Source organism: Eleutherodactylus coqui, chromosome 6 (genome assembly GCF_035609145.1).
Source record: "Eleutherodactylus coqui strain aEleCoq1 chromosome 6, aEleCoq1.hap1, whole genome shotgun sequence".
Taxonomy (NCBI): domain Eukaryota; kingdom Metazoa; phylum Chordata; class Amphibia; order Anura; family Eleutherodactylidae; genus Eleutherodactylus; species Eleutherodactylus coqui.
In genome coordinates, this window is record NC_089842.1 from 222,255,125 (window position 1) to 222,267,933 (window position 12,809).

At 50.8% G+C, this 12,809-nt stretch overlaps 1 protein-coding gene across 1 annotated transcript; it reads left to right on the forward strand.

Annotated features, from left to right (window-relative positions):
* Positions 1 to 1,846: 1,846 nt before the first annotated feature.
* Positions 1,847 to 12,465, forward strand: PKLR (pyruvate kinase L/R). The gene is made up of 11 exons (XM_066608917.1): positions 1,847 to 1,935; positions 5,449 to 5,628; positions 6,798 to 6,889; positions 6,958 to 7,089; positions 7,165 to 7,351; positions 7,549 to 7,819; positions 7,895 to 8,045; positions 10,145 to 10,297; positions 10,518 to 10,684; positions 10,790 to 10,971; positions 12,285 to 12,465. The coding sequence occupies exons 2-11, from the start codon at positions 5,475 to 5,477 to the stop codon at positions 12,389 to 12,391; spliced, it is 1,596 nt and encodes a 531-aa protein (XP_066465014.1). The 5' UTR covers positions 1,847 to 1,935; positions 5,449 to 5,474; the 3' UTR covers positions 12,392 to 12,465.
* The last annotated feature ends 344 nt before the right edge of the window (positions 12,466 to 12,809 follow it).

Genomic DNA, 12,809 nt, shown 5'->3' on the forward strand with positions numbered 1-12,809 from the left:
TGTATAGGTGGATATGCAGTAGTGTTTATGGGAGCATGTATAGGTTTATATTCAGTTATGGTTATGGGATTCTATATAGGTGGATACGCAATGCTGGTTATGGGATTCAGTATACGTGGATATGCAGTGTCGGTTACAGGATTCTGTATAGGTGGATACGCAGTGATGTTTATGGGAGCATGTATAGGTGGATATGCAGTGATGGTTATGGGATTCTGTATAGGTGGATATGCAGTGATGTTTATGGGAACATGTATAGGTGGATATGCAGTGATGGTTATGGGATTCTGTATAGGTGGATATGCAGTGTTGGCTATGAGATCATGTATAGGTGGATATGCAGTGCCGGTTATGGGAGCATGTATAGGTGGATACGCAGTGATGTTTATGGGATCATGCAGGGGTGTAACTATAAGGGATGTGGTTGCTCCCGGGCCCAGGAGCTTTAGGTGGCCCATAAGGCCAATCCTTTCCATACAGGGAGCCTAGTATTTTGAATAAAGCACTATGGTTGGGGGCCCTGCTACAGGTTTTGTATTGGGGCCCAGAAGCTTTAAGTTACACCTCTGCATTATGTATAGGTAGATACGCGCTGCTGGTTATTAGATTGTGTGTAGGTGGATATGCAGTGATGTTTATGGGAGCATGTATAGGTGGATATGCAGTGATGTTTATGTGATTGTGTATAGGTGGATACACACTGCTGGTTATGGAATCGTGTATAGGTGGCTATGCAGTGATGTTTATGGGAGTATGTAGTGGTAGATATGCAGTGATGTTCATGGGATTATGTATAGGATGATGCGCACTGCTACTTATGGGATCAGGTATAGGTAGATATGCAGTGATGTTTATGAGAGCATGTATTGGTGGATACGCAGTGCTGATTATGGGATTGTGTATACGCAGTGCTGGTTATGCGATCGTGTATAGGTGGATATGCAGTGATGTTTACAGGAGCATGTATAGGTGGATACTTAGTGCTGGTTGTGTGATGGTGTATAGGTGTGTGGTGACTTGGAGGGTCTACTCGGGACATGAGGCCCACGCGCAGGAGCTGGGAGGGTAAAACTGTCGCAGGTCACGGCGGCACTCAGCAGTCTCCTTCCCGAATGGCTACATGCGACCTTGGCCTTCTCTTTACTACAAAGTACAGGGGGGTACTTTCAAGGTACCCCCCTGTGCCTGGCAGTCAGAAGCACTCCTGATGACCAAACTCTGAAGAACGAACCAACCAACGCCTTATCACACCCAATCACTCATATTTATAGACTCCAAACATACCACATGACATGAGATAGATACATTCACAGACAATGAGGCATCATGCCCACGGCCGTGTCAGACTCTGCCAGCGGAATATTGCCTCGCCTCACAAATACCCCATACTCACCTCTCTGGATCCGCCACGCAAGTCACGTGCCGGTGCGCATGTGTAGTGCAGCGCATGACGCGCCGACTGTGACGCGCAATCACCCGATACTTCCACTGTAAGCACAGAGGAAGTATCGCGTGACGGACGGCTTCAATCGACAGCGTGAACATTGAGCTATTAGGTTCAATAGAAACTAATAGCTGCGGGACAATGCCGCAGATTTCTGCCGCGTGGAACGTGGCAGAAATCTGTCCGTCGGCATTAGCCCTAACTCTTCATCCACTGCAACTGTGCAAAACACATGACAAATGACAGGACAGTGCATCTACACAAGACATTACATGTATGACATTTATGGAGGAGCCAAAAATATATGTTCTGGGCCACTACGGGTGGATACACAGTGCTGGTTATGGGATGGTGTATAAGTGGATATGCAGTGAAGGGGTGGGTGGTACAGTCTTATAAGGCGGAGGATGTGATGTGTCTGGGAGGGTCGGTGACGTCTCTTCAGCAGTTTCCTGGTCTGTAGGCTGGAGTGTGGGCCTGACTGATATCAGGTAGTTAGTGATTACAATGTCTGGGGGGCATGCTGATAGCTGATTATTGTTTAGTATGATGATGGTGGTTATTATCTTTAACTCTCATCATCCTCCTGCCCTCGTTCTTTCTTTCTTCACTTTTCGTCCATCTTTGGTTATTTCTCTATGATAACCCCCATCCTCTCTCTGTCTCTGTGTGTTCGTACGCTGGGAGTTGCAGTTCGTTTTATTTTTGCAGAATTTCTTTACATGCAATAATAATACAGAAAAAACTGAATTAGAATTTATCAAACTATACATCCCACTCCGTACCCTCCAGCTTCTCCGTGTGTGCTCGCCCCAACCCTAACTCTTCCCACATACTCTCCCGTGCACCCCTAATGCTTCCTGTTCCTCCTAACTCTCCCTACACATCTTTCAGACCCCCTAGGTGCCGCCTACACATCATCCAGTCCTCTGTGCCCTAACCCTAACTCTTACCACTTAGCCTCCACTGCACCCCTAACTTTCCCCATGTACGCTTCAGTCCCCCCTTGCTCTAATGTTTTTCTTCGTAGTATTGTTCAATTTTTTTTATTATCACAAGGTTTTTTTTAAAATTCGCCTTAAAATTCCAAGCAAAATGGTATCTGGTATTGCTGGTTTATTTCGACTTTCCAGATGCAAATTTGGTTTAATTGTAATAAAACCTTCAAATGCTTGTGTGATAACGGACTTCTGAGCAGCATCCTGGGTGTGGGGGCTCCATCGTCTGTGGCCCCAACTTTATAGACACACTGGCAAGGAATTATTACCTCTTCATCTAGGTCTATCCTAAGTGTTGTCCGTCACCAGATCTGCGGTCGCTGGCCTGCGGTTGTCCGTCACTAGATCTGAGGTCGCTGGCCTGCGGTTGGCCGTCACCAGATCTGCAGTCGCTGGTCTGCGGTTGTCCGTCACCAGATCTGCCGTTGTCAGTCACTAGATCTGCGGTCGCTGGCCTGCCGTTGTTCGTCACCAGATCTGCGGTTGTCCGTCACCAGATCTGCGGTCGCTGGCCTGCCGTTGTTCGTCACCAGATCTGCGGTCGCTGGCCTGCCGTTGTTCGTCACCAGATCTGCAGTCGCTGGCCTGCGGTTGGCCGTCACCAGATCTGCCGTTGTCTGTCACCAGATCTGCGGTCGCTGGCCTGCGGTTGGCCGTCACCAGATCTGCAGTCGCTGGTCTGCGGTCGTCCGTCACCAGATCTGCCGTTGTCAGTCACTAGATCTGCGGTTGCTGGCCTGCCGTTGTCCGTCACCAGATCGTCCGTCACCAGATCTGCTGTTGTTCGTCACCATAGATGAAGGCAGACATTTAGGACGAAGGGTTAATCAGCAGTTGATTGCATGGATTCCCTGGTTATCTTCCCTAACATGCTGGGGGATGTAGTGACCTCTGTTACAGGGTCAGCTGGTCACTGCCCCATCACAACCTTCCCTGACCCGATAGTGGGCGGCTCCATCATGTGGTCAGGTGAGCGGAAGGCAACGTCAGCAGACTGGACACTGTGTACCCAGACCGTGGGGACGGCCACCGCCATTGCCAGCATGGAAAGCCTGACAGGTATCCTAATATACAGGGGGAAGTACTTCTAATATACAGCCTATCTGTATATAGTGACCTCTATAATGCACACCTCCTCTAATGTATAGGATATGAGCCTCTCTGTATATAGTTACATCTGTACTGCATAACAGACTTTAGATGGTAACGTCTGTACCGCGCTCCCCCTCCTCTGTAGATGGTGACAACTGTACGGCACTCCCCCTCCTCTGTAGATGGTGACACCTGTACTGCACTCGCCCTCCTCTGTAGATGGTGACACCTGTACCGCGCTCCCCCTCCTCTGTAGATGGTGACACCTGTACCGCACTCACCCTCCTCTGTAGATGGTGACACCTGTACTGCACTCGCCCTCCTCTGTAGATGGTGACACCTGTACCGCGCTCCCCCTCCTCTGTAGATGGTGACACCTGTACTGCACTCGCCCTCCTCTGTAGATGGTGACACCTGTACTGCACTCGCCCTCCTCTGTAGATGGTGACACCTGTACTGCACTCCCCCTCCTCTGTAGATGGTGACACCTGTACCACGCTCCCCCTCCTCTGTAGATGGTGACACCTGTACCGCGCTCCCCCTCCTCTGTAGATGGTGATGTCTATACCGCGTTCCCCCTCCTTTCTAAATGGTAACACCTGTACCGCGCTCCCCCTCCTCTGTAGATGGTGACAACTGTACGGCACTCCCCCTCCTCTGTAGATGGTGACGTCTATACCGCACTCCCCCTCCTCTGTAGATGGTGCCACCTGTACCGCACTCCCCCTCCTCTGTAGATGGTGACACCTGTACCGCGCTCCCCCTCCTCTGTAGATGGTGATGTCTATACCGCGTTCCCCCTCCTTTCTAGATGGTAACACCTGTACCGCGCTCCCCCCTCGTTTGTAGATGGTGACGTCTGTATCGCGATCCCCCTCCTCTGTAGATGGTGACGCCTGTATCGCGCTCCCCCTCCTCTGTAGATGGTGACACCTGTACCGCACTCCCCCTCCTCTGTAGATGGTGACACCTGTACCGCACTCCCCCTCCTCTGTAGATGGTGACACCTGTACTGCACTTGCCCTCCTCTGTAGATGGTGACGTCTATACAGCGCTCCCCCTTGTCTGTAGATGGTGATGTCTATACTGCGCTCCCACTCCTCTGTAGATGGTGACACCTGTACCGCTCTCCTTCTCCTCTGTAGATGGTGACACCTGTACCGTGCTCCCCCTCCTCTGTAGATGGTGACACCTGTACCGCGCTCCCCCTCCTCTGTAGATGGTGAGGTCTTTACCGCGCTCCCCCTCCTTTGTAGATGGTGACACCTGTACCGCGCTCCCCCTCCTCTGTAGATGGTGAGGTCTTTACCGCGCTCCCCCTCCTTTGTAGATGGTGACGTTTGTACCGCACTCCCCCTCCTCTGTAGATGGTGACACCTGTACCGCACTTGCCCTCCTCTGTAGATGGTGACGTCTATACAGCGCTCCCCCTCGTCTGTAGATGGTGACGTCTATACCGCGCTCCCACTCCTCTGTAGATGGTGACACCTGTACCGCTCTCCTTCTCCTCTGTAGATGGTCACACCTGTACCGTGCTCCCCCTCCTCTGTAGATGGTGACACCTGTACCGTGCTCCCCCTCCTCTGTAGATGGTGACACCTGTACCGCGCTCCCCCTCCTCTGTAGATGGTGAGGTCTTTACCGCGCTCCCCCTCCTTTGTAGATGGTGACACCTGTACCGCACTCCCCCTCCTCTGTAGATGGTGATGTCTATACCACGCTCCCCCTCCTCTGTAGATGGTGATGTCTATACTGCGCTCCCCCTCGTTTGTAGATGGCAACGTCTATACCGCGCTCCCCCTCGCTTATAGATGGCGACGTCTATACCGCGCTCCCCTTTGTCTGTAGATGGCGAAGTCAATACTGCGCTCCCCCTCGTCTGTGGATGGTGACGTCTCTTTCTTTACATATCAGTCAGCCGCAGGCGTCTCTCGGACAATATGGCACAGTTGACACAGGATCTCGGTACAGCCTTTTTCCAAAAGCAGCAGCTAAGTGCCTCCATGGCGGACACCTTCCTGGAGCATCTGTGTCTGCTGGACATCGACTCGGAGCCGCTGACTGCCAGAAATACCAGCATCATCTGCACCATCGGTAACAGTCATTTCCCTCCTCCTCAGAATAATTTACCTGGTTACTATCCCTCCCACCCCAGTATAATGCTACTTTATCTTGAAACAGGCCCCGCCCACCTAAAGCTTCTCTATCTAGTGACTCGCCCCGCCCTCTAGCATATTGCTGCACTAGCTAGTGGCTGCACCCGTCCTATGGCACATTGCTTCAGGATCTAGTGACTGCCTCCGCCCTCTAGCATATTGCTGCAGTAGCTAGTGACTGCCCCTGCCCTCTGGCATATTGATGCAGTAGCTAGTGACTGCCCCTGCCCTCTGGCATATTGATGCAGTAGCTAGTGACTGTCCCTGCCCTCTGGCATATTGATGCAGTAGCTAGTGACTGCTCCCGCCCTCTGGCACATTGCTGCAGTAGCTAGTGACTGCCCCCGTCCTCTGGCATATTGATGCAGTATCTAGTGACTGCCCCCGTCTTCTGGCATATTGATGCAGTATCTAGTGACTGCCCCTGCCCTCTGGCATATTGATGCAGTAGCTAGTGACTGCCCCCGCCTTCTGCATATTGATGTAGTAGCTAGTGACTGCCCCTGCCCTCTGGCATATTGATGCAGTAGCTAGTGACTGCCCCCGCCTTCTGCATATTGCTGCAGTAGCTAGTGACTGCCCCTGCCCTCTGGCATATTGATGCCTCCACCCTCTAGCATATTGATGCAGTAGCTAGTGACTGTCTCTGCCCTCTGGCATATTGATGCCCCCGCCCTCTAGCATATTGATGCAGTATCTAGTGACTGCCCCTGCCCTCTGCATATTGATGTAGTAACTAGTGACTGCCTCCGCCCTCTGCATATTGCTGCAGTAGCTAGTGACTGCCCCCGCCCTCTGGCATATTGCTGCAGTAGCTGGTGACTGCCTCCGCCCTCTGGCATATTGCTGCAGTAGCTAGTGACTGCCCCCTGCCCTCTGGCATATTAATGCAGTATCTAGTGACTGCCCCCGTCTTCTGGCATATTGATGCAGTATCTAGTGACTGCCCCCGCCCTCTGGCATATTGATGCAGTATCTAGTGGCTGCCCCTGCCCTCTGGCATATTGATGCAGTATCTCATTATGTAGTTGCCCCTACAGCAAGTATAAGGGAATTCTCAGCCACCTGGCAGTTTGCGCCTGTCATTCTCACCATTCTTTGTTCCAGGCCCGGCCTCCCGCTCTGTGGAAATGCTGAAAGAGATGATAAAAGCTGGAATGAACATCGCCCGCCTAAACTTTTCTCATGGGACCCACGAGGTGAGTGCCCCCTTTCCCTGTACTCTAGTAACCACCATACCCTTCCTAACTGTGTCTTCTCCCTCCAGTATCACGCAGGCTCTATCAAAAATGTGCGAGAAGCCACGGAGAGCTTTGCTGCCAATCCCATGTTCTACCGGCCTGTCGCTATTGCCCTGGACACCAAGGGACCCGAGATCCGCACTGGCATTATTAGAGCAGTATGTAGGGATGGGTACTTACCTGATGACGTAGTCGTATCATATCCTGGGTCACGTGCAACTTTTATCTGGCAGGGGGAGAACGCGGAGGTGGAGCTGGTGAAGGGCACTGTCGTGAAGGTGACCACTGACCAGTCATATGAGGACAAGTGTGACCAGAAGACCCTGTGGGTGGACTATAAGAACATCTGTAAGGTGGTGAAGGTTGGTGGCAGGATCTTCGTGGATGATGGTCTTATATCGCTGCTGGTCAGGGAGATTGGTGAGTCTCTGGGGATCCCTAATATTGGGGGTCAGTCACTTATGAAGGAAAGCAGTTTCGTTTTCTTGATTGCCACGTGGGACGTTTACAGGGACCTAGGTGGAAGATTTTGTGTGTAGTTGTACTTGGGTGAGATGGATATATGGGACACCAGGAAGGTCACAGCGTAACTGTTAAGGTGCATCTGTCTTGGACAGGTCCAGACTACTGTCTTGCTGAGGTGGAGAATGGGGGTAACCTGTGCAGTAGGAAGGGGGTGAACCTTCCCGGAGCGGAGGTGGATCTTCCTGCCTTATCTGAACGAGATCGCTTGGACCTTAAATTCGGCATCGATCAGGGGGTAGACATGGTGTTTGCTTCGTTCATACGCAAGGCGCAGGATGTAATGGCCATCCGCAAGGAGTTGGGCCAGAAGGGGTGTCATATCAAGATCATCAGCAAGATAGAGAACCATGAGGGCGTGAGGAGGTAAGTGTCTGCCCCCGCTTCAGCAGTCGGCCCATGCTTGTGTATAGTGCTCACCATCCTGTCTTTCGCCTGAAGGTTTGATGAGATTTTGGAGGCCAGTGACGGGATCATGGTGGCTCGTGGTGATCTGGGCATTGAGATTCCAGCAGAGAAAGTGTTTCTGGCCCAGAAGATGATGATTGGAAAATGCAACCGTGCGGGGAAGCCAGTCATCTGCGCGACCCAGGTGAGTCCCTGTGTCTACTGGGGATGACACTACATAGGCCTCACCATGTATCGTCTCTTTTTGTACTCTCTTATGCTTTAGCAGCTGCTGCTCCACATAAAGTTCCAGAATATCTGTGTCCTTAACTAGTTTCATCCCATTTAAAGAGGCGATCTGGGACGTAAATACTAATGAAGTATCTAGTGACAACACGTTTAGCACTGTGATGTCCCATACTGATTGGCTGGTGACATCCAACCCCACCTGACCCCGTTGTCAGCTCTACACCTGGTGACATCCCCCTGCCAGACCCTGTTGTCAGCTCTACACCTGGTGACATCCCCCTGCCAGACCCCGTTGTCAGCTCTACACCTGGTGACATCCCCCTGCCAGACCCCGTTGTCAGCTCTACACCTGGTGACATCCCCCTGCCAGACCCCGTTGTCAGCTCTACACCTGGTGACATCCCCCTGCCAGACCCTGTTGTCAGCTCTACACCTGATGGTTTCTGTACTGGGATCTCCTGCATGATCCTCTCCTTTATACCTAATTCTCACACAGCACAAGATTCGTGGGGGGACAATACTTTTGTCAACATAGTGTATATCGGATTGCGCTATGATACCAGGCACCAACACTGCAAAATGTTAACACCCCTTCGGTCTGATAATGATGAAGTCTGAGAATAGTTCATCACTATTTATGTGATATCCAACATAAGAAGCAAAAGTGCTTTAACTAACATGACATTTTTTGTGCCGAAAAATCCCTTTAATGTGCTGCCGCTAGTCGGCTCCCTCCCCTATGCCTGTCGTCATATGAAGTCCCCTAATGTGGTCAGCACTGCCAACTGAGTTCTCCACACCTGTAAATCCCCTGATGTGGTCAGTACTGCCATCTGAGTTCTCCTCACCTGTACATTCCCTGATGTGGTCAGTACTGCCACCTGAGTTCTTCACACCTGTACATCCCCTGATGTCGTCAGTACTGCCATCTGAGTTCTCCAGACTTATACATTACCTGATGTGGTCAGTACTGCCACCTGAGTACTCCACACCTGTACATTACCTGATGTGGTCAGTACTGCCACCTGAGTGCTCCACACTTGTACATTACCTGATGTGGTCAGTACTGCCACCTGAGTGTTCCACACCTGTACATTACCTGATGTGATCAGTACTGCCACCTGAGTGCTCCAGAACTGTACATTACCTGATGTGATCAGTACTTCCACCTGAGTTCTTCACACCTGTACATCCCCTGATGTCGTCAGTACTGCCACCTGAGTTCTCCAGACTTATACATTACCTGATGTGGTCAGTACTTCCACCTGAGTTCTTCACACCTGTACATCCCCTGATGTCGTCAGTACTGCCATCTGAGTTCTCCAGACTTATACATTACCTGATGTGGTCAGTACTGCCACCTGAGTACTCCACACCTGTACATTACCTGATGTGGTCAGTACTGCCACCTGAGTGCTCCACACTTGTACATTACCTGATGTGGTCAGTACTGCCACCTGAGTGTTCCACACCTGTACATTACCTGATGTGATCAGTACTGCCACCTGAGTGCTCCAGAACTGTACATTACCTGATGTGATCAGTACTGCCACCTGAGTGCTCCACACCTGTACATTACCTGATGTGATCAGTACTGCCACCTGAGTGCTCCACACCTGTACATTGCCTGATGTGGTCAGTACTGCCACCTGAGTGCTCCAGAACTGTACATTACCGGATGTGGTCAGTACTGCCACCTGAGTGCTCCACACCTGTACATTACCTGATGTGATCAGTACTGCCACCTGAGTGCTCCACACCTGTACATTACCTGATGTGGTCAGTACTGCCACCTGAGTTCTCCACTCCTGTACATTACCTCACTTGGTCAGTACTGCCACCTGAGTGCTCTACACCTCCACATCCCGTATTATAGTCATTGCCACCTGAGTGCTCCAGACTTACCCTCCCATTTTTTGTCCGAGCTATGTATCTGCATTTAATCTACCCTCCACCATGTAACGGTCTCCCACGTTATCTCAGGAACCCCTATGTCTTCTGTGCCCAGTACAGCGTGGGCATTGTGTTTACATGTGTCTGCCCTTCTTCTCACAGATGCTGGAGAGTATGATTAAGAAGCCCCGGCCCACCCGCGCGGAGAGCAGTGATGTGGCCAACGCTGTGCTGGACGGAGCCGACTGCATCATGTTATCTGGAGAAACGGCCAAGGGCCTGTACGCTGTGGAGGCCGTGCACATGCAGCACGCGGTGAGGAGGCAGGAGTGGACTATCTGCCCCACATCAGGTGGTCGGTGTATTTAGCCTATAGTTAAAGGAGGAGAGTGAACACTTCCCTATAGTTGGAGGGGTGGGAAGCCCCCCTTATTCTGTAGTTTACACTTGCTGGGAACATCCCAGTATCCTTCCCTTATATTGGGGGGGGTACTATACTTTTGCTGTGCTTACATTTGGGGTGCTCTCTCTGCAGATTGCCCGAGAAGCAGAATCTGCCATCTATAACCAGCAGCTGTTTGAGGAGCTGCGCAGAGTGACGCCTCTGACTCAGGACCCCACAGAGGTGACGGCCATCGGGGCAGTGGAGGCGTCCTTTAAATGTTGTGCTGGGGCCATCATTGTTCTCACCACCTCGGGCAGGTGCGGACTTTTCTTCTGTATTATCATTCACCTCCCGTCCTCTTCACTTTGTAACTGCCGCCATCTGTTTTAAGCTGACGTTCTCTTGCCGGTCTGTCCTCGCAGGTCTGCTCAGCTCCTCTCTCGTTACCGTCCTCGTGCACCCATCATAGCAGTGACACGGAACCAGCAGGTAGCACGTCAGGCCCACCTCAACCGTGGGGTGTTTCCAGTCTTGTACCGAGAGTCCCAACTGGAGGTCTGGGCAGATGACGTAGACCGGAGGGTGCAGTTTGGAATTGCAATTGGTAAGAATCTTCGCTTTAGCCAGACATGATGTGTTACGGCAAGGAGGACAGGTCTTAGTTGGGGGTGTGCTAACTTGAGAGGAGGTAGAACCATGATGAACTAGAGTGTCAGGAGGTAAAGACAGGACTTTAGCGGTTTCTATATGGACGCACTCTTGTATATGTCAGTGCGGGAGGGGCAACTTGCATTGACAAGAACTATATAGTCTATAGGACCATACTGAGTCTCACGTACAAAGAACTGTGATACACAGTCAAGAGGGGGTCTGTTTTTCCTTGTAGAGAGCACCAAGTTAACCTGAGAAAACTTGCAGGTAATGCAGTGCTCCCTGGGAAATCAGGTATGCAAAATGGGAGATGGCACAATGCCTCTGCAGCGCCACCTACTGGAAGGCAGCTTCCCTATAAGTCAATGTCCCACCTTGTAACATGACATAGGCCTCATGTCCATGGCACGTGTGGATTGCCATAGCGGAAGACCTGCATGCCAGTGCGGAAATTATTTTTTTTAATGCTTGCCAGCGATGGCAGATGCTTTTTTTTTTCCCCGTGTGGATGTACGCGGATGCACGGCAGATCATCCATGGAGCAAAAATCTACAAGCCCACCTCCCAGTTTTTTCCTTACCTCCCTAACTGATTTTAACCTTCAAATCCGCAGTGCATCCACAATTGTATTTGCAGATGCACTGCGGATCGTCCGCACCCATTGACTTCTATTGAGCCCATCCGCACGGATTCTGCACTGAAACAGAGCATGCTGTGATTTGCACCAAATGGTCTGCAAATCAAATCTGCATGCCTAAATTCAGTCGTGGATGCCAATGCTTCCCTATGGGCACTTCGAATTGCAGATCTTCCACGTGGGCACTTTGAATTGCAGATCTTCCACGTGGGTGACCCGTGCAAATTCCATAAATTAAAACCTGCCCGTGGACATTGGGTCTAAGGATATATGCTGAGCTAGAGTCTTCTCTAGAAGTAGAACCATCCTGACCCACATCACAGGCCTTTTCCTCCACCAGCCAGGACCCTACTGTACAAAGAGGAGGGGTAATAACCCCAAAACAGCTGTCTGCACATAGGGGGTCTCTTCCTTCTGGAGAAGATTCTGGTTTGGCTTATATCCTCAGTCATCTTATAGGCCTGTTACAAGGTCAGACATTAAGTTATAATGAAGCTGCCTTCCAATTAGGGGCGCTGGAGAGGCATTGTACCAGCTCTCACTTGCATATAATAACAGTGGTGTAACGATGGGCACTGCGGCGCGGGTGTTGCCACTCATCCCTTGTCAATGTGCACATTATCTTCCAGGGAAGGTGCGAGGATTCCTGCACAAGGATGACATTGTCATTATTCTGACGGGCTGGAGGCCAGGTTCAGGCTATACCAATATCATGAAGGTGGAGAGAGTTTCTTAGAGAGTGTGCCGCCACCGGCAGTGTTCACGCTGGAGCCCACTCATCCTACATTTCACATTAAACATTCCTATGACTTTCTTGTGTCCTGGTCATCCTGTCCTCCTCTTGATGTTTAGGTTGGGTTCAGTAGGACTGCTGGAAGTCCGGGTATAATGGAGGATGCGGTCACCTAACAACCTGTACAGATCTACCCAAGTTTGAGACCTTTCCAATACTCACTATGAAGTGACTGCTGTAGTCCAGTTACACAGGGCTCAATGAATTCCTCCAGACGGCAGCTAGAGTGCGACAAAACTATAAAATCTCATTACAAAATGTTTTCATGTATTCTCAGCTCCCAACATCTCTGCACTAAGACGGCTTAACAGCAACTAATCATTGTGGCTTTACTGAAAAGATTTATTATATGCTGGATTAA